The sequence below is a fragment of the Lepidochelys kempii genome, chromosome 2 (assembly GCF_965140285.1).
Source record: "Lepidochelys kempii isolate rLepKem1 chromosome 2, rLepKem1.hap1, whole genome shotgun sequence".
NCBI classification, from domain to species: domain Eukaryota; kingdom Metazoa; phylum Chordata; order Testudines; family Cheloniidae; genus Lepidochelys; species Lepidochelys kempii.
In genome coordinates this window covers 90840382-90866762 of record NC_136381.1, presented here as the reverse complement: position 1 = coordinate 90866762, position 26381 = coordinate 90840382, and the positions used below count along the sequence as shown (strand labels likewise).

Sequence of the window (26381 nt, the reverse complement as noted above, 5' to 3'; positions counted from 1 at the left end):
GCAAAATACTAGTAATAAGTTATTATTCTACAATAATCGTTCATTTATACATGAAGGGCCCTTGGTGGTCTCAGCCTAGTCAGTCATGTATGAATCAAATCACGAGAGACACCATTACCAACATGAATGCCATTTGTGATCTCAGAACAGGCCACTGAATGAATGGACAGGAAAAACTACTATCACATCCCTAGATATGGGCAGTTGCTATTGCCTATGTTGTACTATTCTACAGTTAATTTGTGGCTATTAGCTTCCCATCAATCTAAAACTAGTCTGATTTTTTTTTAAAAGGGACTAAGCAAGGAAATAAAGCCTATAAGGCCAGGTCTATGCTATAGACCTATATTGACATAATTTTACATAACGACACAGTTACACCTACCTAGCGCCCCCGTACTCCTGGTGTAGACAGCGCTATGTCGACAGGAGAGAATCTCCTGTCAATGACAGATACAGCTTCTCAGGGAGGCAGATTAACTACTACACCCACCGGAGAAGCTCTTCCATAGGCATAGGAACTTAAGCGCTAGAGGAGCGTAGCTGCATCAGTACAGCTGTGCCAATGAGTGTTTAAGTGTAGATCTTCTGCCCTAAAACTTACTGACATTAGAAATGGAAAAGGCCTATTAGATCATCCCAGCACCTGCATGTAGGACTGATCCCCAATATAGGATTTTAGCTGCTTTGCCCAGTCCACTTGCAAATTTAAGTGATGAAGCAGGCCTCCACCATTTCCCTCGGGTGACCATACAGTTATCTAAGTAGCAACCTAGTAGCTGGTAGAATGTGTATTTTTTTTTGGCTTGTTTTTATCCTGCTATAGCTAGCTGTATGTCCCTTTGGATCACTTCACATTTTTCATGTTCCCTTAAGTTTGTGTTCATACTTGTAAGCAGCGAGATCTCCCTTTTTAAATTAGCTCAGGCTCAAAGCTGGCCAAGTATCTAGTAATAATCTATCTGTATTCATCTTTTACCTTACACTTAAAATTGTAAGGAAAGGAAAAAGTGAAAGGGACCATCTTCTTGTTTTGTCTTTGCTCAAAGCTTATCACAATGGGGTCCTGGTCCTTGACTAGGGCTTCGAGGACCTATGGTAATAAAAAACAGAGTAGCTTTTGGACATCAGTGCAATGCATAATTTGATGTCCTTTCATCCCTGTGACATAAGATTTTATCAAAGCACAAAAACTTTATTCATGCCATCTACATCTGTTTGCAGATGACCGTAAATATGTCATACAGAAAGCTAATATCTGAAATAATGACAAACTTTTTTGTAGTTCAAGTTGACCTTCCATTTTCAAGCTGTTGCATTTAAAGACCAAAACAACCCTCCTTCCCATTCCCCCTCCTCAAAAAAGCTTTTATCTATATTTCAATAATTAAAAAACACTGTTTATCTCCATTATAAATTTAATTTCTTTTCCCTTAGTATTTGCTGCCACCATCAGGATTAAAGGTATAATACAAATTGGGCGTGTGCATTTACTATGGACAAACTTTATATTTTCTTCTCTTATGCTCTGATCTTTCCTACTGAGCCTTGAAGAGGTGCAAGGAAGGAAGGAGGCATAGACAAGTAGGGCAGACATCAGAGTATGGTCTTCAAACCAGCAGAGATACCTTTTACTTATCTGTCATTCCACACAATTCCAATTGCTTCTGCCACACTTACATACTACCAAAGCAACCAAATTTTGACTGAAAGAGCCTTCCTAATGCACTGGCTCAACTTTCCACATGACCCTTTAGACCATTTGGTAAAACAGAACAATTGATATCATTAGTAGTACTCTGTTAGCTGCAGGAGCATGTAAATCTTGTATTGCCAAACTTGTTTTAAACTGAGAAGAAGAGACTACTCAATTTGTGCAGTAACTGCAGTTCTTTGAGATGTGTCTTTGAGATGTGTGTCCCTGTGGGTGTTCCACTTCAGATATGCCTCTCGAGCCCCCGCAGATTTTTCTGCTAGCAGTACCCAGTTGGCTCACGCATATGCCCTATGCCTCTTCATGCTAGACATCAAGGTTATAGACGGACATGCAGGTGAATCACTCTCAGTTCCTTCTCCACCTGAATGTCGCCACAGAGACCAGTGTGAAGCAGAGGGAAAGGAAGAGCACCCATCTTGAAGAATTGCAGTTACTGCACAAAGTGAAAAGAAAAGGAGTACTTGTGGCACCTTAGAGACTAACCAATTTATTTGAGCATGAGCTTTCGTGAGCTACAGCTCACTTCATCGGATGCATACCGTGGAAACTGCAGCAGATATTATATACACACAGAGATCATGAAACAATACCTCCTCCCACCCCACTGTCCTGCTGGTAATAGCTTATCTAAAGTGATCATCAAGTTGGGCCATTTCCAGCACAAATCCAGGTTCTCTCACTCTCCACCCCCCTACACACAAACTCACTCTCCTGCTGGATTTGTGCTGGAAATGGCCCAACTTGATGATCACTTTAGATAAGCTATTACCAGCAGGACAGTGGGGTGGGAGGAGGTATTGTTTCATGATCTCTGTGTGTATATAATATCTGCTGCAGTTTCCACGGTATGCATCCGATGAAGTGAGCTGTAGCTCACGAAAGCTCATGCTCAAATAAATTGGTTAGTCTCTAAGGTGCCACAAGTACTCCTTTTCTTTTTGCGAATACAGACTAACACGGCTGTTACTCTGAAACTTGCACAAAGTGAGTAACTTCTTCTTCAAGTAGTGGCCCTATGAATGCTCCACTTCAGATGACTTCCAAGCAGTTTCCCCAGAGTGAGGAGGGAGGTTGGGAATTGAATCCAGAACTGAAAACAGTACAATTGTACCCATAGCTGCATTGGATCTGATGGCATGGATTGAAGTATAGTGCTTTGAAAAAATATATGCACTGAAGCCCATGTAGCGGTATCTTCTTTAAGGGGGCTAACACAGATTTCCTTACATTTAGCTGAATATCCAACTGTTGGAACAGACCAAGGGTTGTCTGCGTAGAAGCTAGCACTGCTTCGTAAGAATGGCCCTTAAGTAACCAACTAACTAGTCAGTCATCAAGATACTGGAAGACCAGGATCACCTCTTGTCAGAAGTAAGCAGCCACTACCACCAGGACCTGGAGAACACTCTTGGGGCAGAGATCAAAGGGAAGCACTCTGTATCGGAAATGATTCTGGCCTATAGTGAATTGTAGATATTTCCTATTCAATGCATGTATCATTATATGGGAAATAGGCTTCTTGTAGGTTGAGGGCTGAAAACCAATCCCCTTTCTCCAGTGAAGGAATTATAGCTGCCAGAGTCACCATCCTGAACTTTTGAGGCTTTACAAACTTGTTTAAAAGTCTTAGAGCTAAGGTCAGTCTCCACCCTCTGACCTTCTTTGGTATGAGAAAATACTTTGAGTAAAACCCCTTGCCCCTGTGAGGGAGGGATTAAGTTAATTGCACCTAACCAGAGAAGAGAGTTCACCTCCTGTCACCACACAAGCACAAGGAGTCCCTGAAGAGAGACAGGGAAAGGGAGCTGAAGGGAGGCAGGGACATAGTGGATGGTATAGCCAAGAGTTATGCCCTCTCTGACCCAGCTGTATGTAGTTATCCAGCCCCAGGCATGTTGGAAATGGAAAATGTGGTCACCAAAGGGAGGGTGGTGGGCAAATGGGTGCAGCTGTAAAACTAGAGACATGGGAGGATTCAAACCCTCAACCAGCCCCTCAAAACTTCTGTTTAAAAAAGACCGCTGGGTGGTTCTGGAGGGTGGGTAGGCAGCAGTCTCTCTCTGAAACGTATGTGTCTTTTCCTGGAGAGCACTGGGGTTCTATGGAATCCAAAGAACTGAGCAGGACGCAGTCTCTGGGCAATTTGTGACCTAACAAACAGTCTCTTATTTGTAAGTGTATATATGCCCAGGGACCATAAAGTAACTCTAGAGTGTACGCAAGGACTCCTCTGGGGTCTCTGAGAAACGCCTATAACCGTCAAAGGGGAGCTCTTTAAGGGTGTTCTATAGTTCTCTCGGAAGCCTTGAGAGTTGAAGCCATGATGCCCTGCACAAACTACCACTGTGGAGATGGGCCTGATAGTAACATCTGCAGCATCTAAGGATGCTTGAAGAGTGGTCCTGGCCAATAACTGGCCCTCTGAAATGATGGAGTGGAATTTCTCCTTGTTCTTGTAACTGGTGTTCAATAAAGGCCACCAATATATTAGAGTTTGTGAAACTGAATTTGGCCACAATTGCCTGATAGTTTGTGAACCTGAACTGCAGGATTGCTGACAAATAGGACTTTCATTCAAATAGATCCAGTCTCTTTTGGTCCTTATGTGAAGTAGACCTGGAGAAGTGTTGCCTGCCTTGCTCATTTTAGCACATCCACTACTAGGGAATTAGGTGAAGGGTGAGAGAACAAGAAATCAAAGTCCTTGGGGGGTGTGGGGGGGACGACAAAATACTTATAGTCCACCCTTTTACACACTGGTGGAATAGTAGCTGATGTTTATCACAAAAGTTTTAGCTGGATCCAGGAGCACCTCATTGCTGGGTAATGCCACCCTGGAGGGTGTTGCTGACTGTAGGATATCCAATAGGTTGTGTTGTGAACCCCTAGCCTCTTTGATTGGAATTCGAAGAAAGTGTCAGCTACCCTCTTTATGAGGTCTTGAAATTGCCAAAAATAGTTGGCCATGGAAGGTGATGGAGGCATAACCACTTCATCTGGAGACAAGGATGAGATAGGTGTTTGAGGGGTGGCCTCTGTCTGTGCTGGCCTCTTGTTCCTCAAATGTCCCCTCCTGTGGGGGGTTGGTTAGGGAGGACAGGACTGAACAACCCAAGTCTGCCTCCGAGATGGAACTGGTGGTCTGGAGAACTGCTGTCAGTTAGCAACCCAGGGATCTCAATGTGGCCACTGTGGGAGGCCCATACCGGAGTGGGAGTGGCATAGGCATATAGCATTGGTTCCACCACCCTTGATAACAGTTGCAATCTTCCCTGTGACTGTCAAAGAATGGGTTCCTGTGAGGATACATAGGGAACCCCGGATTGAAATAGAAGAGACTGACTGGAAGTGCCCCTTATCCTCCTCAACATCGTCCAAGAGAGGAGCCCTCATAGAAAACAAACAGAGGAGAATCCTGAAGTACCAGGGGACAGTAGCATTCTGGAGATCCATGTATTGGTACAGAAAGATGCTCGGTACCCATGAGGAGCAGGGATTCTTGCTTATCCATTCTGGACAGATCCCTTGCACATGTAAACTCTTGCAGTACCAAGTAGAGAATGCAGTAACAGAAGACGCAGTAGCTGAAGCACATAGTGCTGTCGATGACAGAGGCATACCAGTGTAGGTGCCAATGGAGTCTGGTGCCATCACTTGCTCAGTACCAATGATGCCAAATAGGTAGGTGGTGGTGATGGGACTGAGCCTGATGGTACCAGACTGGGGTGCTTATGCTTGCTCTCCTTGTCCTAGGTAGAAGGTACTGAAATCCTGTTGGAGCAATGCCTCCCCCTTGAGCTTAGGGGCTGTTTCCACCAGTACCAGAAGAGGAGCTCTCCAACTCAACAGTATCAAGTTGGGAGGTCAAGGCTTCAGAGACTATAGATTTCACAGGGGACCCGGGCATTTTCGGAGCAAACTACTTCAGATCAGAGTCTGTGCTTTTTTCGGGGGGTGGGGGAGGGCGAGGGGGAGGGGTGGAGTCCTCTCAGAAGCCTCCAATAACCTCCCCTTCTTAGGGGATGCCTGCACCAAAGGTGGAAGGGGTGCTGGGTCTGTCCAAAGACAGATGTACAGGAGGGTCTCCTCAACTGACTCAGACACTGGTCAAAGTGGGCATCTTATCACTGACAGTCTGAACTTAATCTTTCTTGCCCTCAACTTTAAGGCTAGGCAGAAATTGAATTTCAGGGAGGTGTGGGACTCCTCCAAACAACAGATACCTTCAGAATGGCCACTGCTCACAGGTGTAGCCTCTCACCACAAGAGGCAGCTTTTGAAGCCTGATGAGCTAGGCATGCCCTGCCAAGATGACAAAGCTCCCCTATGGGAACCACAGCCAATGGGACCTGCAGGGGCAGTGCCTGCGGACAGGGCAGTGCACAGAGCCGCCTGGCAGCACCTTTGCATAGGAGCCGGAGAAGGGACATGCTGCTGCTTCGGGGAGCCGCTTGAGGTAAGCACTGCTCGGAGCCTGCACCCCTGAGGATCTCCCTGTGCCCCAATCCCCTATCCCAGCCCTGATCCCCCTCCTGCCCTCCAAACCCCTCAGTCCCAGCCCGGAGCACCCTCCTGCACCCGAACTCCCTCATCCCCAGCCCCACCCCAGAGCCTGCACCCCTTCCCACACCCTACCCCCCTGCCCCAATCCCCCTCTTGCCCTCCGAGCCCCTTGGTCCCAGCCCAGAGCACCATCCTACACCCCAAACTCCTCACCCCCAGCGCCACCCCAGACCCCTCACCCCCCCACACCTCAGCACTCCCTCCCCTGCCCAGAGCCCCCTCCCACACCCTGAACTCCTCATTTCTGGCCCCACCCCAGAGCCTGCACCCCCAACCAGAGCACTCACCCCTTCCCGCAACCCAATCCCAATTTTGTGAGCATTCATGGCCCGCCGTACAATTTCTATTTCCTGATGTAGCCCTTGTGCCAAAAAGTTTGCATACCCCTGTATTAAACCCATATACTGGCCAGATTTGACCAGGGCAGGATGGCACTGCCCTGGGATCCCAGGCTGGGAAGCTGGTGGTTAGAGAGCCTGCGTGTAACTGCAGCTGGATATGTCCCTACCTGTGTGAATGCTGGTGAAAGTGCCGGCTAGAGGGCCTTGCAGCTTGTCACAGCAGTACAGTGTAAGAGGGAGACCAGGCTGTTGGGTCAGGGAGTTCAGTGGTACCCCAGTTCCAGGTGGCACCCCAAGGGGAACCCGTCATACTGAGATTTAAAAAATTTGAATGCCCCAAACCTTTAACACAAATTAAGGTTACCCAATGGTGCCTAGCAGCCTTCCAAAATGTGTAGGGTGGCTAAACTTAAGCCTCTGAAATCCAGAAAATATGAAGTTAAGGTACATGCTACCCCTTAGTTCTGCTCTCTGAGCAATAACCCTCCATGGTACAGGACATCTTGGAAATATAGCACATAAGCACTGTAGGACAAAGTCTAGTACCTCCTCTTTGCTACAGCAAATCTTGGGGTTTAGGTCAGATATAAACAAAAGCTACCTGTGTGTGGCCTACGCTCAAACACTGAGGCTGTTCCACACAAACCACCCCAGCTTTGCTAAATGTTACATCGTCACCCTTGCCCCGAGAATTCCTTCTGAAACATTGCCTTCACTTACTCATCAGTACACACTAAGATCAGTCATTTATGGTACCAGATTACTGACATGCCTCATTGCAAGAAGATACCTTGTGCGCCTTTGAGAATACAACCGACAAAACTCAGCGCTGATACGAGGCATAGTTGACCCTTTGAAGTACGCATGCACCTCCTGTCATATCACAGTAACAGCCCTGCTGAGTGGCTCCAACTAATACAGCTACACCTAAAACATAGTAGTTAGTATGCCTTCAGATAAATGCTGCAATTCAAATTTGTGGAGTACAATACAGATAGTGGTAGATTCTCCAAGCCTCCTCATGGCTACTGACTACAATAGCACCTGCCTTACTAAACCACTCCCAGTGGCTATTGCCAGCTCCAGAGGGCAGAGTTAAGGCTGTGTTGCAGGGTTGGCGTGCACCTGCATTTTGTATTTCCTGGTTTACAGAGGTTTAAGTTTAGCCTCACTTCACATTCTGGAAGGCCATTAGGAACAACTTGGCAATGTTAACTCTATGTTAATGAATTTTTCTGCATTTAAAATATAGCCCAGTTTGGCATCTGAAACCCATATTCACCTGTGGCTTGCTGTACTTGCAGTGTTACTAGTGCCTGGACAACAGCACATGTTGAGAACAGATGGAGTCCAGGAGATCATCCTCTCAGTGTACTGCCAGTTGGGCAGAGGCTGACATCAGGCTTCTGGTGGACCTCTGGCATGAGGCCAGTAGGATGTAAGATTTTGGGAGCAGAACCTGAAAACTTACACCACATATCAATACCATCTCCAAGAAGTTGGCAGAAGGAGGAATCCACCAGATAATTTTCTCCCTGCACTGAGATCCTAAGTCCCTGAAGAATCTGAACTGGCACACCAAGAACCACAATGCCCAGCGTGATGACTTACTGCTTGAGAACATGCCCATTCTATGAAGAGCTGTACAAGGTACCCAGCAGCACTCCAAACACAGAGCCTGTGTAGACACTGGATGGGTTGAGGACTCTGCAGGCAGGGTTTGTAGTCTGTCAGGGGCAAAAGACCTAGACCAGTTGGAGTAGATACCCAAATGAGAGGGGATGGAGCAAACACCGACCACTTCTAGGCACTGCCAGTATGACCTTAAGCCAGAATCCTAGACCTCTCTGGGGAAGAGACTGAGCACAAGACCAGGGAGGAAGCAGTGGAGAAATCAGCACCTCAGCTGGTTAAGATGCAAGCTGCCATTTTTGTTACTGGGGAATATTACAACATAAGGGCCAGCTTTGCCTACTTATGACAATTACTGTAATGGAGAATATTGCATGGTAGGGGGTGGGCTTTTTATACAGTGAATGATTTTAACTTCAGTTGAGGGAAGACATAACTCCATTTTCCCTATTCCACCATCCAATCCAAGCAAGAATTAAAAAGGTTAAATGTGATTTATTGTGGCAGACCAGCCAGTTATTATTAGTACAAGCCATGCAATGACTGCAAACTCAGGGACAAGCATACTTGTATAAATATATAGCAGTGCTTTTTCCTCACATTGGCTCTAGCATTACAGTGTTTCCAGAGGCAGCCTAGATATTAAGTTCACTGCATGAACTTTGTGGGTGAAATTCTGTGGCCTGCGTTGTGCAGGAGGTCAGACTAGATGACCATAATGGTCCCTTCTGACCTAAATATCTATGAATCTATGAACTCTGGTGGTATTAAGTCCAGAACATTCTCAGAGTCCCTTAGTACTACCAGTCCAGCATCTGGCTACCACAAGGGGAAGGGAGGGGACTGCAGTGGCATATCTGCAGTGGTTCTATGTTGCTGCATCCTAGTTTAGCATCTTGAATTTCAGTCCACTCTTGGCGTTCCTGCTGACTGCAACACTACCCAAACATTCGATGAGATATCTGGCAGGACCTCCTTGTAGCTCATTAATTTGCCCATCATGTACCAAGAGATGAAAGAGCTCCATGACACCGTGATTTCTATCAGAGGCAGGAAATAATTTCTCTTTTCCACTCAGGAATCTCCAGCAAGTTCACACCTTCCAAGGCCACCACAGCCTGAAATAATGTTAAGACCATTCATAGTAATGTTCCTGTCCCTGGCCTGTTCGCACAAGCCTGCAAAAGCCATTTTTTTCTTTTAATAAATATAAGGTGCTTGTTATTGTCTTGGTGCATATATTGTGGGAACAATGCACACCCTGATAATGTGCATTTCTATATATGAGACATTGTACTTCACTGTTTCACTTGAATTCTCTTTGCATTCTAGTTTGCAGCAGCTGACCAACTGTTATTAAATGTTGTTGTTCAATCCTTTGTTTTGAGTACTTGGAAGTTCTCTTTTTTCCAAGCAAGTATTTTAATAAAGTAGATAAGGCAAATAGAGTGCATTAATGCTAATACATGCAGTTGATTATCCCACAATAAATAGATACTGTATTGTAAAGTTGTACTCACATTATCTCATTCTCCTATTTCCTCCTCCAAACCAAGGATGAGAGAACAAAATGGATGCCTCTGATCTCCCTTGCGCACATAGGCCTAACCCCAGTTATCAGAGCAGCACTTTCTGACTGCTTGTACAGAATCTGTAAACCAGCGTAATCATGGATTCTTTCCTGGCCAAAGTATTTCTCCTTAACCCTCACACATGTTGTACTGTGCACTGCACACCTCAACAATATAAATCGTACTATACGCACAGCAGTTCAAAAAGTTTTGTAGGCTGTGCTGTCTTACCTTCAGTCACTCAAAGGCGCATTCCAATCACAATCCTACACCTGCTCAGCATGTAATTAAACCTTCTTCAGTCAGGTGCTTTCATATCTGGGTAGGGCTTCATGAGCCAGAGCAAAAGATGATGTTTTGGGAGACTCAGCCTAATAGACTCCCCCACTAACATCCATACTATTAAGTTCAAAACTGTCCAAATTCAAGAATATCAGACCTCCAGAATATCCTGGAATCATGTACTCTGCCTGTGAATCCCAAGTAGCTGTCCATTAACTTCCCTCTCTGGTCCATCAAGGCCTGTATAGTGAGTGAGTAGTGTCCTTTCCAGTTTACATAAACATGTGTACCTTGGAGGAGGGCAGATAATGGATGCTTGTGTCCTGGGGGGAGTGTGCTGAGTGTGCATGGCCCAAACATAACCCATTCACTCAAAGACCACTATTATTTTGAGGACATTAGCAACCTGCATCACCACTGTAAACCACATCAACAACTGCATGGCAAACCTATGCCAAAATAAAAAACCAAACAGTGTAGTTGTCCACATCTGATTAGCCACCAACCTGTTGCAATCTGGGGTAGCCAGATTCCTAATTGCAGTAGCAGCCCACTTCTGGGCACGTATAGACTCACTCATGTGTGTGTCCTGGCACTGAAGGGCTGGGGTAAGTTCCTCATACAGCTCTACCAATGCAGCCTTCCTTTTGCAGAAGTTCTGAGCCCACTGCTGGTCATCCTAGGTCTGTACGATGATGTTGTCCTACCACTCTAGGCTTGCTGTCCTTCCTCCTGAACCACTGCTCAGTATAGGGGGAATGAGTCCACAGCTATTAAAACCTGCATCAACAGTCTGCACTCCTCCATGTGTGCATAAACCCTGTGTGATCTCCTTAGCAAAGCAGGTCACCATTTTCTCAGGGTGACAGATCACTGCCAAAAAACCCTCCACCTTGTCTCCTGCCATCTTCTTGCTGTTCCCAAAATGAAGGTTGAATTAATGCCAACAGCCAGTATAAGTCAGTGCTCCCAGTTGTATCCATGCTTTGCCATCAGAATGAAAGCCAGTAGTAGTATATACTTTAGTGAGTCAGTGGGTTCAAATCACTTCTGCACAAGTGGCCAGACAATTCTCCCACAATACAGTGTGAAAGAATTTACAGACTGCTCAGATAAGTACAGTGTTAAAAACCACAGGATGTGGCCCCATAAGGTCTACAGCTCTACACAACTGACAACTGAACCAGTGTGGATGCAACTGAGTATGGCTTTGCACTGTGGCTACACTCTGAACATTTTTTAAAAGTCTGTGAGACCAACAATGTGAGCCCATCAGATTTACGTGTGCCCCCTAATCTTTTTCCATCAGTTAAGTTTTCCTGGCTCAAGACAGCAAAATTCATTCATGAGCATTGGGAGAGCGTGCCAGACGCCCTCATTAAAGAGGACGCGGTCACCTCAAAGAAGGCAATGAAACTACATCAGATGATCAAGAATGATGGAAATAAGCAATAACTGTATTGCAAGTTCTCTTTTCTTTGTGTATTTTTGGGAAAATCCACAGGGTTCATTTGCAAATGGAAATAGATGCACGATGATACACCACTGTGATACGCTGCTTAACTGAAATTTACAAAAAGAAAAGGAGTACTTGTGGCACCTTAGAGACTAACAAATTTATTTGAGCATAAGCTTTCGTAAGCTACAGCTCACTTCACCAAATGCATCCGATGAAGTGAGTTGTAGCTCATGAAAGCTTATGCTCAAATAAATTTGTTAATCTCTAAGGTGCCACAAGTCCTCCTTTTCTTTTTGTGAATACAGACTAACAGGGCTGCTAATTGGAAACCTGAAATTTACAAGTTGCTCTTGCTGTCGATAATGCCTTAAAAAGACATGGAAGTCTAGCTAACAGACTCCAAAAGGCAATTCCTTTAATCCGGAATGCATCCTTTTGCATCAGAATTTCAAAGAAAACTGAAGGCAGTCATATCCTGCAATGTACCTGACAGACTCTATGGATCAGGATCTCTTTTTTGCCAACTGTAAAGTGTCCGAGTCATTTGTCAAGGCTCAGATGTCACACAATTTTAGTAACTATGAAAATATTTTGTGTATTTTCCCTTGCGAGAAGAGATCCCACATGATTTTGATTTGTACGTGATATGGGAAGCACCACGCGATGACAGTGTAACAGCACTTGAATACTGAAGAAGGGAAACTGAGTCATTGCTTCTCATGTCCAGTGTGGCATTACATCCACTTGTAGTGCCATTAATGTCAGCGTCTGTGGAAAGATCAGTCTGTTCAGAAAAGTTTAAGACAAACATTGCACGTGCTTCTCCGAAGACCAATTTGGGCAGCTCAACGGTTTGTACTACAATAAGGACAAACTCAAATTTAAAGAGCTTTCAAAATCTAGCATCATCTCCTGGCTCTAGCAAAATAAAATAATAAATAATACCCGTTTGGGGGTAAGGGGGAGCCCAAGATTCTCAGCCCCCAACCTCCTAGCTGTGGGAGTGGGAAAAATTCTGTGATTTAGACAGTTTTAGGCTTGTTACAAAAAATAAAGCTTTAACTTTTGATTCTCAATATCTAGCTTCATTAAATAAATTATTGCCTGAACCCTACCTTAGTTTCCTACAACTGTGAAAATTAAAACTAATACAATAAATGCTTAGAACCCATGATTTTGGGCTACTGAAGAAATTAAAATTTTAAAAGTATTTACAATAAGTCTATACTATCCACCAAAAGGCTAAAAAAAATTTAAAAATAAAAATTCTGTCAAGCTTAAAAACAAGTAATGCCCACATTTCATTGGAACTGATCCAATAAGCTCTGCACAAATTACTGAAAATTTCCAGTTTTAGCTGATTAGAGTATCTACTAAAACCAATAGTTTGGCACTATTTTCTTTTAGAGTTAGTGCATTGTACTGTTTCATTTTATGTTATGAAGACAATCCGTGTCTTTGTGAGACACATTACAATATTAATATAATAGTGACAGCCACAGCTAACGAGCATGAATATTGCACACATTTTATGTCCAAGTACTTTTGCTGTACTCAGTCAGCAAACTGAACACATCAACAACAAGACATTTCTACAAAGATTTGAAATTTTCCTCAATAAATTCATTTTCCAACATACCTATACTAAATACATTATATTCTGTGATGCCCAAAAGCTCCAGATTTACAAAATGCATATGAATAAACAAGTTATTCCTTCGTCTACATATTCTCAGTGTGTCCTGTCTTCTCTATGAGGTCTTTTAGGTTGTAAATTCTTTAGGGAAGGAAAACGGTTTTTTGTAGTACTAATCTGGGGAGTTCCATATCACTTTATGGATTTCTTTGAGAAATATTATTCCGCCTTATCACTAGGTTTCAAATTGCAAATTTCTACTAACCGTTTACAGTTTATGTCCAAGCCTCTGCCTCACTAACCCAACGTTAAAAGAAAAGGAGTACTTGTGGCACCTTAGAGACTAACCAATTTATTAGAGCATAAGCTTTCGTGGGCTACAGCTCACTTCATCAGATGCATATCGTGGAAACTGCAGCAGACTTTATATATACACAGAGAATATGAACCAATACCTCCTCCCACCCCACTGTTCTGCTGGTAATAGCTTATCTAAAGTGATCATCAGGTGGGCCATTTCCAGCACAAATCCAGGTTTTCTCACCCTCCACCCCCCCACACAAATTCACTCTCCTGCTGGTGATAGCCCATCCAAAGTGACAACTCTTTACACAATGTGCATGACAATCAAGTTGGGCTATTTCCTGCACAAATCCAGGTTTTCTCACATCCCCCCCACCCCCATACACACACAAACTCACTCTCCTGCTGGTAATAGCTCATCTAAACTGACCACTCTTCAAGTTTAAATCCAAGTTAAACCAGAACATCTGGGGGGGGGGTAGGAAAAAACAAGAGGAAACAGGCTACCCTGCATAATGACTTAGCCACTCCAAGTCTCTATTTAAGCCTAAATTAATAGTATCCAATTTGCAAATGAATTCCAATTCAGCAGTTTCTCGCTGGAGTCTGGATTTGAAGTTTTTTTGTTTTAAGATAGCGACCTTCATGTCTGTGATTGCGTGACCAGAGAGATTGAAGTGTTCTCCGACTGGTTTATGAATGTTATAATTCTTGACATCTGATTTGTGTCCATTTATTCTTTTACGTAGAGACTGTCCAGTTTGACCAATGTACATGGTTACTTCCAACCTTTGAGTTAAAAAATACTCACTCACTCTGATATATTTTGGGACCTTGGCTGGCATATCCTGTAACAAATCATAAAACATCTTTTTCCTCATCTGGCTTTTTTGTTGGTACATAACACTGTATGATAGAGTTTGGGGAAAAAAACCTCTAATCTGAAAATGAGCTCTAATAATTCTCTCTTTGACTGATTCCCACTCAGTCAGTGCGTTTGCTCTGCTTCATCTGACATCAGGATTGCTATGCCACCTTCATGTCTACCATCCCCATTCCTGGAGCAGACGATATGGGCAATGACCATCATCTTCAATTTTGTGAGGGTGAAGTTAAAAAGAGGATGAAGAAGGTTAAAAGAAGACAGACCATCAACAGTGCACAACTAAAAGATCCAAACACAACAAGGATGCAACGTGACTTCTATGACAAGTTAATATGGATACCATCAGAAAAAGAGGGCAAACTAGAGAAACATTACACTGAAGAACAGAGAAAGCAGCCAAATCCATCAACATGACACTCAGAAGCCTGAACTGACCAGCACAAGACTGAAATGGACATATACCTGGGGGTGCAGGAGGATAATGAAGGGGGAAAAAAAGCAAAACCCAACATTTATCTTGTGTAATTCCAAGCACATCACAAGGATGTAAGCAATAGTAATAGCCAAGTGTATCCCATTTTTAAAATGGGACAAGAAATAGCAAGTCCATAGCAGGTTCAACGTTTCCAGTCAGACACTTACAACAGCATACGCTTGCATTTTGTAGCACAAGTGTCCAACAGTTGAAGAAAAAAAAAAATCAACTTTACTCACCACTGATTGTGTGTAGTGGATTTTTGAAGCTTGAAGCCTCTGACATGTAGGAATGTGATATTTTAGAACACTTTTGAAGTCTAGTCAGTCAGCACTCCTGTTGCAAAAAATCTATTTTACATTGCAAGTATCTTAATGCCACACATCTGATATTCACTGACCTTTCTTAAAGAAATCTACATTGTAAAGCTACTGCATTCTAACTCCAAATTCCATTGAAGCCCATTATAAACTCACTTCTAAGGTCACAGAAAGACTGGGTCTCCATAACTGGAAGGGTGATGTTGCAGCAGAGTTGTTTAACACCTTGTGAAAATTCACCCCACCTTTTAAAGAAGGCAGGGGGAAGCAAATTGTTCCATATTATACATTTGCTCCAAAGGACAAGATTCTATCGTCTATGCCTTCTGCAATGTATTACAGACTTCATTCTTCCTACTGGAAAAACCTTATTATCCTATCAAAATGTGTCAGAAATGAGATATGGAATATCTCTTTGAAGATATTGCTTTCCCTTTGAAGGTTACAATAGAAACGCTATGCACAGAGAATCGTGTTCTGATTTATTTTTACTGCAAATATTCTCAAGCTTGTTGCTTATCTCCACTGTGTGTACTAAACCATACCATGAATGGAATGTTTTCCTTCCTCAGTTTTAAGAGGCCAGTTGGACAATGATCTTGGATATGTTTCTCAGAAGAGCTGTTTCCTTCTTAGAGAGACATTATCAACTTAACCGCCCTCAAACATGTCTAAAAGTTTCATATCTGCTATAAATTTCAATACCCAATAGAACTAGAATTGAAAGAAGTTACCAAACATTTGTTTACTTTATGTATTTAAACCAGCTTCACTGTTCCCATGTATAAATTATAAAACATCAACCAGGTAAGAGAAAAAGCCTTAGAATTAAAAAACAAAACACAAAATCAAAAATGGGTTATTTAGAGTGCTCTGGCCATAACTGGAATTTTTGGTGAATTTAAAAACATTTATGTTGATAGTCATTTTGAGGTGTAGTTAAAGGAGACGATCAAACATTTACACTGGAAGATATTACCTAATGTCATGCCTTGATGTTCTTACATTCAAAGATGGGGTCTTGTCTTTTGATGGTTTGCATGCAAAGACTAAACATCACACAGGCAGACACAAAAAATGCTGAGAACAGAAATACAGAATTTATTTAATACTGCCTATCAGTTCTGATCCCACTCTTTGAAGCCCCATACAAACAATGAATTATCTCTGCTTAGACATTCTGCTTAATGCAGTTTATCAAGTATCTTAAATCCCTGACCTTGTAACTTTAGTCTTATGTGCAGAAGCAGCATAAAAAGGATTTTAACATATACATGTGCAATATTAAAAGAATATTAATCACTGCTAATCAACTTGCTTTGCAAGGATATTCTTACAGATTTCACCCTTCACTGCCTTGTTTTCAACTGAGAAAAATATAAGAACAAAGTATAAGATATGGTAGATGATAAATATTAGATTGTCTCAAGTAACTGCTCTACAAAGGCCAAATTCATTCCTGATCTAGAGCAATTGAGGGAAATAAGTGGGATTTACACCAGAACTGAATTTAGCCTCAACTTCCTACTTCCCTTCCCTACCCTGTGAGTTATTTGGGAATTTTTTGGGGGGTGGGGGTGGGGGGATGAAGGCTAAGCCTCTTATTGTCTTAAGAAATAACTTTTGTTCTAACAATTTCCTTTGGGCACTAAGGTAAAACTCATAATGCTGAATCACAAAATTCAATCTCATAATGCTGCAACAAACAAACAATTACAGGTCATGAGACAGAAAACAAGCTTGTGACCGACAGAGACCTTCTGTCTGTGGAATTAAAAGATATACTGCCTGGTACTATTGTTCTATCAAACGAAGAATCTACAGCATTTTTAAAATTTAAAAAAAATGCAAGTAATTCGAAGCTGAAAATTCTATTTACTGCAAAGGAGGATTGTTTGCTTTATTTTAAAAAATGTTAATGAAGTACATTCTCTCCTTGATATAGAACCCTGTATGCTAAGAGAAGGGGACTGAAATTTTAAAATTCTAGTCCTGACCCTGTCACCACCTGCAGTGTGATCTTGGTTAAGAAGCATCTGTTCTGTGTCTCAGTTTACTCAGGTTTAAAACGGAGTCAATATGTTTGGAGCACGAAAAATATATTCATCCTGTGGAAAGTGACAATTTCTTCAGTTGTTTGTTTCCTTTTAAAGAAAACTTATTTCTTTATAGGTGGAAATCAAGCTTTCTAAATGTTAAATGATGCAATGCTAACTTCAGCTGACTACAGACAGCTCAAGAGCCTCTGCTCAGGACTTCAGCATCAATAGAAGGAAGTTAGCAAAACTGGTAAGTCTCATTGCTGCTACTCAGAACCTTGGGACAGCAGAGCTGCTGAAGAGAATCATTTCACTGTCATTCTGCTGCTCGGTAAAGCAATGATCAGCAGCAGAGGCAAACAAATAGAATATTCACAGGCATATACCACCAAAATAAGGTTGAGGGAAAGACTGAGAAAAGATATCTTATGCCATTGCAGTCAGGAGGTTCTGAATTTTAGAGAAGAGGAAAAGATTATTATTCCTTCCTTACACCACCCACGTGATGCATCGAGTTGTTCCTTATCAGCCTAATGATTTGGTGCCTGATAAACTTGAACCAAATAATAAAAATTTCAGCACTTCCTCTTTCCCACAAGCTGGCCTGGGTGCTAAGTTTCTCACCAGAGAATTGCCCTGAAAGCTCACTTTACTTATCTTTTGTATCAATTTAAGTCTAGAAGTTGTATGATAAATTTCTATAAAGCTCCCTCAAAAATGTGGGGCAGTTTAATTTATGAAGTGTGATGCTAGAATGAAAAAGGCACTATGGAGTATTACAAACATTACAATTATTTGGACACATCTAGAAGGAAAAATATATGCATGATTGAAATACCACATGAGGGCCTCTATTAGATAGGGGGAAAGTTTTAAAACATTGTTAAAAAAAATCAGCACCCTTCTCCTGAATCATTCTTCTATAAGTTGTAAGCTTTATGTAAATTTAAATTTACATCCCAAACACCACCTTAAATATTTTAAACCCACTTTACAGTCTTAGCTACTGAAAACTATACAAAAAGCAATACAATAGGGCATCAGATTTTCATGCTAACTTGTCTATTTTGACATTTTTAGGAAATTACTTATGCAGAGGTCTGAATCCATAGCATACGCTGCTGATTATAGGGTCTGTCTCTTCAGAGCAGATATTGCTCCCTTCCACATGCACTAAGAGTGGAGAAGACTTAAAAAAAAATTAGAACATTTTTAAAAAGAAAAACAGGCCAAAGAAAAGTTTGAGATAGGTTAATAATTAGGCAAGGGTTGAGTACAAGTAATCAGTGGCCAAAAGCAAAAGAGAAACTAACAACAGTTAGATCAAGAATCAGTTTGAGTAGCTTACACAAATTAAAAAGAAACTAAAATCATGTGCACCTATCACTGTCCTGAGCACACTACTTATTGTTTTTTTTTAAATCCTTAATGTGGGTCTTCCAGTTAGGTTGCAAGCTCTTCAGGACAAGGACCACCACCTCTTCTCCTCTGTTTGTATAGCACTTAGCATTTGGTAAGCTGTGAGAATGACATGAAAGATTTGGTTGTTTTAAAAGCCATCTGCTTTAATATGATGGTAGAATACATAACAGACCTTTAACTTAGGAAATTCTGTTCCTGACACTTGTACGTTCAGGCCTACATTATAATTGCCTACATACAATGGGTCCTGAATCTATCAGCACAAAACAATAAGATAATTGGTCTAATAACACAACATGCAGTGCTCTACCAACAAGAATGTGTGATTAATATTCCACAGAATGTCAGAGATGATGCTCCAATTAATCCAGTTACAGCACATGCTATCACTTTCTAGCAGTACAGAAGTTTATAACAAGCATAACAATACAGTCAGAGATTTTTTTAAGTAGGCATGTACTAAAGGGGCCAACTTCTGGCTTAACAATGAGAGTCCACACCTATATTTGCACTAAAGAAGAGGACGGACAATTACAGATTTTAAAAACAGACATTTTTTAAATTAAAAAAAAATTCATGGTTTGTCTTTAAAAAGAAGTTCAAAATTTAATTTGAAATTATGACAGTGTTAAATTATAAACTTAGTTTAATCATTTAATTAAAAAATGCTGCATCTATAACCCCCATCCAAATTGTAATGAGTTAAAGAGTGCTGCTTTTTTAATAATATACAGAATCAAGGGGAAATATCTTTAACTTCTGGGGTTAACTCAAGCTTTATAAAGATATCACAAAATAAACATCTATATTATTTTATTTTGAGTCTTTACAACTGAGTCAATACTGGTATTTACAATTTTTTTTCCAACTGTAACAGCTTTCCGTTTCTCTTGTGCAGAAAAGCTTTTCTTTTGATTACTTGGTTTCAGTTTAGCTAACAGGTGCTAAGAAAACATGTTCGTCATTTGGATTAGTTTCCTTCAAAGTTGAGGAATGAATTCAGAGTTGACAAACCAGGAAAGCTTGTTTTTGTTCTTCCAATATATGAATAAAAACTGGGTGGGAGACGATGACAGTTACTAGTCAGTTAGCCAGGGTCTAACTCATTGCCATATTCAGGGTCAGGAAGGAATTTTCTCCCAGATCAGATGGGCAGAGACCTCAGGGTTTCTGCTTTTCTCTGCGGCATGGGGTCTGGGTCACTTCCTGGTTTGAACTAGAGTGAGGGCTTGTCTACACAGATGCTACTTACATGGACGAGAGGGTTCTCTGTTTACAGTTGCCAAGCCTCCAGGATTATCCTGGAGTCTCCAGGAATTAATGATTAATCTTTAATGAAAGATTGTCATGTGATGAAACCGCCAGGAATACGCCCAACCAAAGCTGACAACCCTATCCCCCATCAGCATAAGTAATACACTTCCTGAGGGACAGTAGCTAGGTCAACAAGAGAATTCTCCCGTCAACCTAGCGCTGTGTATGCTGGGAGCTAGGTTGGTTTAATTGTGTCGCTCAGGCGTGTGGATTTTTTCCCACACCCCTGAGTGATGTAGTTATACCAACCTAATTTTATAGTGTAGACTGGGCCAAAGTGGTAGATTTTCTATAACCTGAAGTCTTTAAATCAAGATTTGAGGACTTCAATAACTTAGCCAGAGGTTCTGTGTGGGTGAGGTTCTGTGATCTGCAGGAGATCAGACTAGATGATCACGATGGTCCCTTGCAACTCTCAAGTCTATTAGTAGAGCCCTGCGTGGATGCAAGAACTGTATATGCATGTGATCTGCAAACATCCATGGATATAAAGCAGATATAGACGCAAATCTGTGGATGAGTCTGAGATTTTAAAAAGGTATTTAGGTGCCCAAAAATATAGACTGGATGGCTAACTCTCAACTCTGATTTCACTAAAAGAAAAGGAGTACTTGTGGCACCTTAGAGACTAACAAATTTAGTTGAGCATAAGCTTTCGTGAGCTACAGCTCACTGCATCCGATGAAGTGAGCTCTAGCTCACGAAAGCTTAGGCTCAACTAAATTTGTTAGTCTCTAAAGTGCCACAAGTACTCCTTTTCTTTTTGCGAATACAGACTAACACGGCTTCTACTCCAAAATCTGATTTCACTGAGAGTTAGGCAGCTAACCTATTTAAGCATTTCTGAAAATCCCACAAGGCATCTATCCGTATCTTTGGACACCTAAATACCTTTGAAAACCTGGCCCATGGTGACCAGAAACAATCCATCAATTCAATATCTATGTCAGTACTATTGCTTCATCAGTTTTAAACACAAAATGTGTTTTCATCAACTTTATTTTCTTGTCTATCCAGTACATTTATTGTAGTTTTATGTAAAAAAATCCAACGTTAAAATGCTGCTTTTGTACATTTTTAATTGGATGAAAATTGGAATTCAAATACAGCTTAACAACCATAAAAATCATTGCCTAGTAAAAAAAATAAAAATTGATAACCTGAATAAATCTAAGTAAAGCTACACAATTGTTTTAATAAATGTGTATAGATATAATGTATTCTCCTGGAAAGTAAAAATTACCACCATCTTTATTGTAAAGACCATATTTGGTTGTAAATCAGCATGTAATGATCATTATTCCAACCAAACAGAATGAACTTAATTTATGAAAACAGCTAGGAAGTACAAATGCAAAACAAGATTAAAAGCAAGTATTTAAATCAACGTTTCAGCTTGATTAAAAAAAAATTGTGATTTAAATCAATCCACCTTAGCAAAAAACAAGAGGTGTAATTACAACTGTTATTTTAGTGGAACTTTGTGTGTCAATAACCCCTGAGAACAATGATGTGGGTGAGAACTCACAGCCTTCAATTCTCCATTAATGAAGTAGAAATGGAGAGCAAAAGAGATTCTGTGACTAAATAACTCAATAAACATGCACAAATGACTAATGGTACCTAAAAGAATCAAATTTGAAGTTCTATTTATAAGTTACTTTATTCAGTTACCAGTCATAACATGCCCAATTTATAATAAAATTGACATCACATGATGTGTCAGAAATTTTATACAAGAACATCTTCATAGAGTCAAAGTTTAAGGGCAGAATGGACCACCAGATAATCAAATCTGACCTCAGGTACATTATAGGCCACTAAACCTTGCACAGCCATCCCTGCAGTAAGCCCAGCAATCAGAATTAGATCAGAGTATTATAAATCCCAGGAGACAAGCTATTATGTGCCACAGGCAAAGAACAAAAAGAACTGAGGTGCACCAATGCATGAGCACTCCACAATGGCAGGACATTAATTTGGAGAGATATGCCCTGATGATCCTATCCCTACCCCACAATCCCAACACAGTTTCAGAATTATACATTACAGTTTAAACTATTAAAAATGCTGATGAGTTTATCTCCTGAAAGCCTCAAGGTGGCCACGAATTTTTCACATGATAAAAATGTTAAAGAAAGAAAAAACAACCCACCAACACACACAAGATTTGCAATTAGAAAAAAAATTTAAACATACACATTTAAGACTTTCAGCAATCATAATTTACATATCCAATGACAGAAGTCTCTGACTGGTTTCAGTTAATTTCTTCTATTTAAGAATTATTGCACAAAATAGGGCTGCATGCCTCTAGTGAAAAATGTACATACAAAAATAATAAATGTTTATGTATTGTTCTGAATATGTGAAGAGCTATATAAAACAAAGTTTTTATTTATTTTATTCAAGTTCAGTTTGGCAAGTGACTTATCTCTCACACCTTTTTTCATTTTTGAATGATAGTGACCCCTTAAAAAGTAATTAATGTAAACCCTGATCTTGCAGCTGGTTCCAGCTCTATGACCCCTTGCATTTACGTAGAGGAACATGGGGTTCACAGATGTGGACCTCATTAAAGGACTCAGGAATTAATGTTAAAATGAGATACCTATTGCATTTGTTCAGAAATATCAAGGAAAAAAAAACACCTTGCTATTATCTCTAAGAGGCTTAAACAATTTTCAGACTTTCTAAAACAATACATGATTACTATAAATGAAAGAATAGGGGAATATATTTCTCTATTTTGTTAGTTTCCCATGTGTATCTGACAGAACTTTGTATCTAGCCACTGTCAGGGTGTCTCTTGTATAGGCCATTTCCTTTTTATGTTGATCTTTCACACAGCAGAGGAGAGTATTTTTTTAAAATAGGAAAAGGTGAATGTAAAAGCAAGTATCTTGGTGAGGGGACTTCAGGGGCAGGAAAAGATATATAGCTATTTTAAAGTAGGCCATATTTCAAGTTGATAGTGTCCTTTATAAAAAAGGATTTTCTATCCACACAACAATATACAAGGAAAGACGTTACGATGTATCAGACAGAGCTTGAACAATATACTTGATATACCTGAAAAAATGAACTGCAAAAGAGGAGAAAATGTTTTGCTGGTTACTGTTTCTTTAGTAGAGACTTTTTAGAAAGGTGGTTTTTTTCAGTTATTAATTTAGACATATAAGCTATTCTCACTTATTCTTTGCTACAGAACCTGAGTAGCGATAGCAACACAAGGCTCCTGCAGCTTTACCTGTCCCAAATGGGGGACAAGATAATGCCAATTTCTTAGATCCAGATCCTAAAAGACTTACGTACATGCTAAACTTTACATGCTGCAAGTAGTCCCCTTGACTACAGTAGGGCATCACAGTGCATAAAGTTAAGCACATGCTTAAATCTTTGCTAGTTTGGGGCCTATGACAGCAACACACCATCCCCCCTTCCCTAACCTGAGAACAGGAAGAGCTGCAGATTAGACTGCAATTGCTACTGAAGTTTTTGAAGTGCTGAGCTAATATTTTTAGTATAGGTAGCAGCTTAGTGGGTGGGAGGAAGAGAAAAAAAAACTGTATCCTTCTTAAAGAGCTTTGTGTTTCTCTGGTTTACTATTTTATTGCCTCCACATTACAGACCACACACTCACTCCACTTATTCACCAGCAATCTTTTGTTCAAACAATGGCTCTTTAGAGGCAGGCCACTGCTTCTTCTGTCCACATTGGTATCAATCACACTGTTTTACAGATCAGAAAAAAAAAGTCAATTTATCTTAATAGGATATAAATTTTAAAGCTTAAGCATTGAAGCTGAACAGGTGAAGTGTGTGGTAAGGGCCACTTTTATTTTGATATAGCAGTATTGTATTCCAAACAGTAGGAATTTCCCCCCATAATTACCAGCTGTGCTATATATATTACAAACTTCCAGACAATAACCAAGTCTGTAGTTTATTTTTAGAATTTGAGTGATACCCTTCTGGCAAACATCAACTACACCTTAACATAAGGAAGTATCTTGGAGACTGCCATATTACATTATTTATACAGCTGTACAGTAACTGATTCCTTCATTTGACTTTAAAGGGCTGGGGGAACAAAACAAATATACCTATCCACTCTGTAATGCATATAGAGATCCAAGCCAACACATATCTGTATCAAAACCAAACCAAACCAAACAAAAAAAAAAGCCCCACAACAACACACCCAGTGTTTCAACACTAACAGAAATTAGAAATTTGTGGTCATGCTCAGGCAGCACCCAAACCCCTTTCCTTGGGCCATTTAAATTTAAAAAACAACAACACCACCACAAAAAACCCCCAACAACAATAACCCCCCCCCTGCAGTCTGACTATTCAATTTCCTGTGGGAAATTAGATTGTATTAGATACACTTACAGTATAAAAACCACAGGGGTATTAGCTGGGATTAAGCCTCTAGAGAAGTCTATTAACTAATCTTTGTAAAGAGCAAATAGCAAGCAGCACATAGTATTTCCGAAAATACAAGTCACCTTGCAGGGTTGTATTTTGTTTTGTTGGGTTTTCGGCCCCCCCCCCCCGAAAATAGGTAGTTGAACCACTATCCTTGGAATAAATATATGCTAGAGGATATACATACCCATACCGAATTACTTTCCCTCATATGCCCTAGTCCTTCCCTAAAATAACCAGTCCATTATTTCCTAGCATTTCAACAGTCAGCCCATTACGAGCTACAAGCCCGTACTACCACTTCCTATTAAGCCATCAGTGGTTCCACACAGTAGCAAAGAGGCGGCTCTTTGACAGATGACATTCTTTATTCAAAGCCATTTTCATCTTTCTTGTATCTGATTTTCGAATTCCTGAGATGCCAGCACAAGCGCCGTTTACTTTTCGGCTAGACAACACAGACACACACACCGCATACCACGCACACCTCCTCCCACCAGCTGAAAATGAAGCCTGCTCGCTCCCGCCTCCACATCACTTCTGCTTTGCTGCCTGGGTGGAGCAGCTCGCCTTTTACAGGGCTAGTTACAAATCGCATTCTCCATTGCAAAACCATTTCCAGATCCCGGGAGGAGGTGGGACACAGGGAAGGAGCAGAAAAGGTGGAAACCTGGCTGGGGGAGAGAGAAAGGGGGCCAGCAACCGGGGGGGTGGGTGGGAGAAGGGAGACAGGGGGAAGCAGAGCTGTGAAGAGAAGAGAAGACAGAGGGAGAGGAAGTAGAAGGACGAGACAAAGGAGGGACTATGGGGAACGCCAGAAGGGCTGGCTGGGAGCCCGGCTGGGCACCTGCCGGCCGGGGGCGGCCCGGCTCCCCCTCGCACACGTACCCAGCAGCAGCAGCCGGTGCGTTTGCTTATACTCCCGCTTCTGCTCCTTCAGCACCCGGTCGATGCTCTTGCTGACTTTCCTCGCCTCCTTCTCCGCCTCCCGCTCCTCCAGGCGAAGCTTCTCCCAGGGTCTCTGCAGCGCGGCCGGCTGAGGCGGCTGCCGGGGCTGTCTGCCGCCGCTGCCGGGTTTGGCCAGCGGCGGCTGCTCCGGGGCCGCCCCGTTGCCGCCTCCGTTCTGCAGCAGCAGCAGCGGCGGCCCGTCCGCCTCTCCCCGGAGCTTGTCTGCAGGGTGGAGCGAGCCCCCGGCCCCCGGCTGCCCGCAGCAGCTGCCTCCCCGCAGGGCCCCGAGCGGCTGCGGCTGGGGGGCCGTGTGCTCGGCGGGCTGCTCGGGCTCCGAAGCGGCGCTGGAGATGGAGCCGCCTCCGCCGGGGTCCCCGAAGAGCCGCGGGCGCAGACTGTAGCAGAGCCCCATGGCTAGGTCCCCCTCCCGGGGACGGGCTCTAGCGCGGCGGGGCTGGACTGGCCTCAGCGCTCGCCGCTGGCCCTGCGCTGCCGGGGTCCGGGCGGGGAGGGGGCGGCGGGGAACCCCTCACGGCCCCGTCGGGCCATCTTGCATTTTCCTCCTCGACTCCAGGCGGCTCCTCTGCTCAGATCACCTGACACGGAGCTGCCACTGCCGCCGCGTCCACCTTACCGTAAATACCCCAGCGCAAGCCCACCGCGCAGGCACAGAGCGGCGGGGAGGGGAGGCCTGACAGGCTCACAGCCATCGCCTCCCACAGATCCTGACAGCTATCCCCTCTCACGTCACAGCCCCCACCGGCTGCCCCCCCCACACACGCCGCCCGCTCCTCCCTGCTCAGAGCCGTCTTCTCAGCCCCCACCCCCGACTGTGTTATCGCGCATCCCTTCCCTCACACACACAGCTCCCCACCCCCTTCCCCTACTCCGGACAGAGACACCCTCTGTAAACTTCCTCCTCAGACTTATCCCCCTTCTTCCTTTATACACGCACCCCTCACCCCTTCCCTTACACCCAGACACCCTCCATGAACTTCCTCCCCTTCCTCCTTTATACACGCACCCCTCACCCCTTCCT

At 42.4% G+C, this 26381-nt stretch overlaps 1 protein-coding gene across 1 annotated transcript in view; it reads right to left on the bottom strand.

Moving 5' to 3' along the window:
• Positions 1-26079, bottom strand: part of GNAL (G protein subunit alpha L) — a 317300-nt gene extending 291221 nt beyond the window's left edge. Inside the window, exon 1 of the mRNA XM_073331612.2 lies at positions 25283-26079. Within this exon, the coding sequence (XP_073187713.1) occupies positions 25283-25754 (472 nt within the window). The 5' untranslated portion in view covers positions 25755-26079. The remainder of the gene's footprint in view (positions 1-25282) is intronic.
• Positions 26080-26381: the final 302 nt, after the last annotated feature.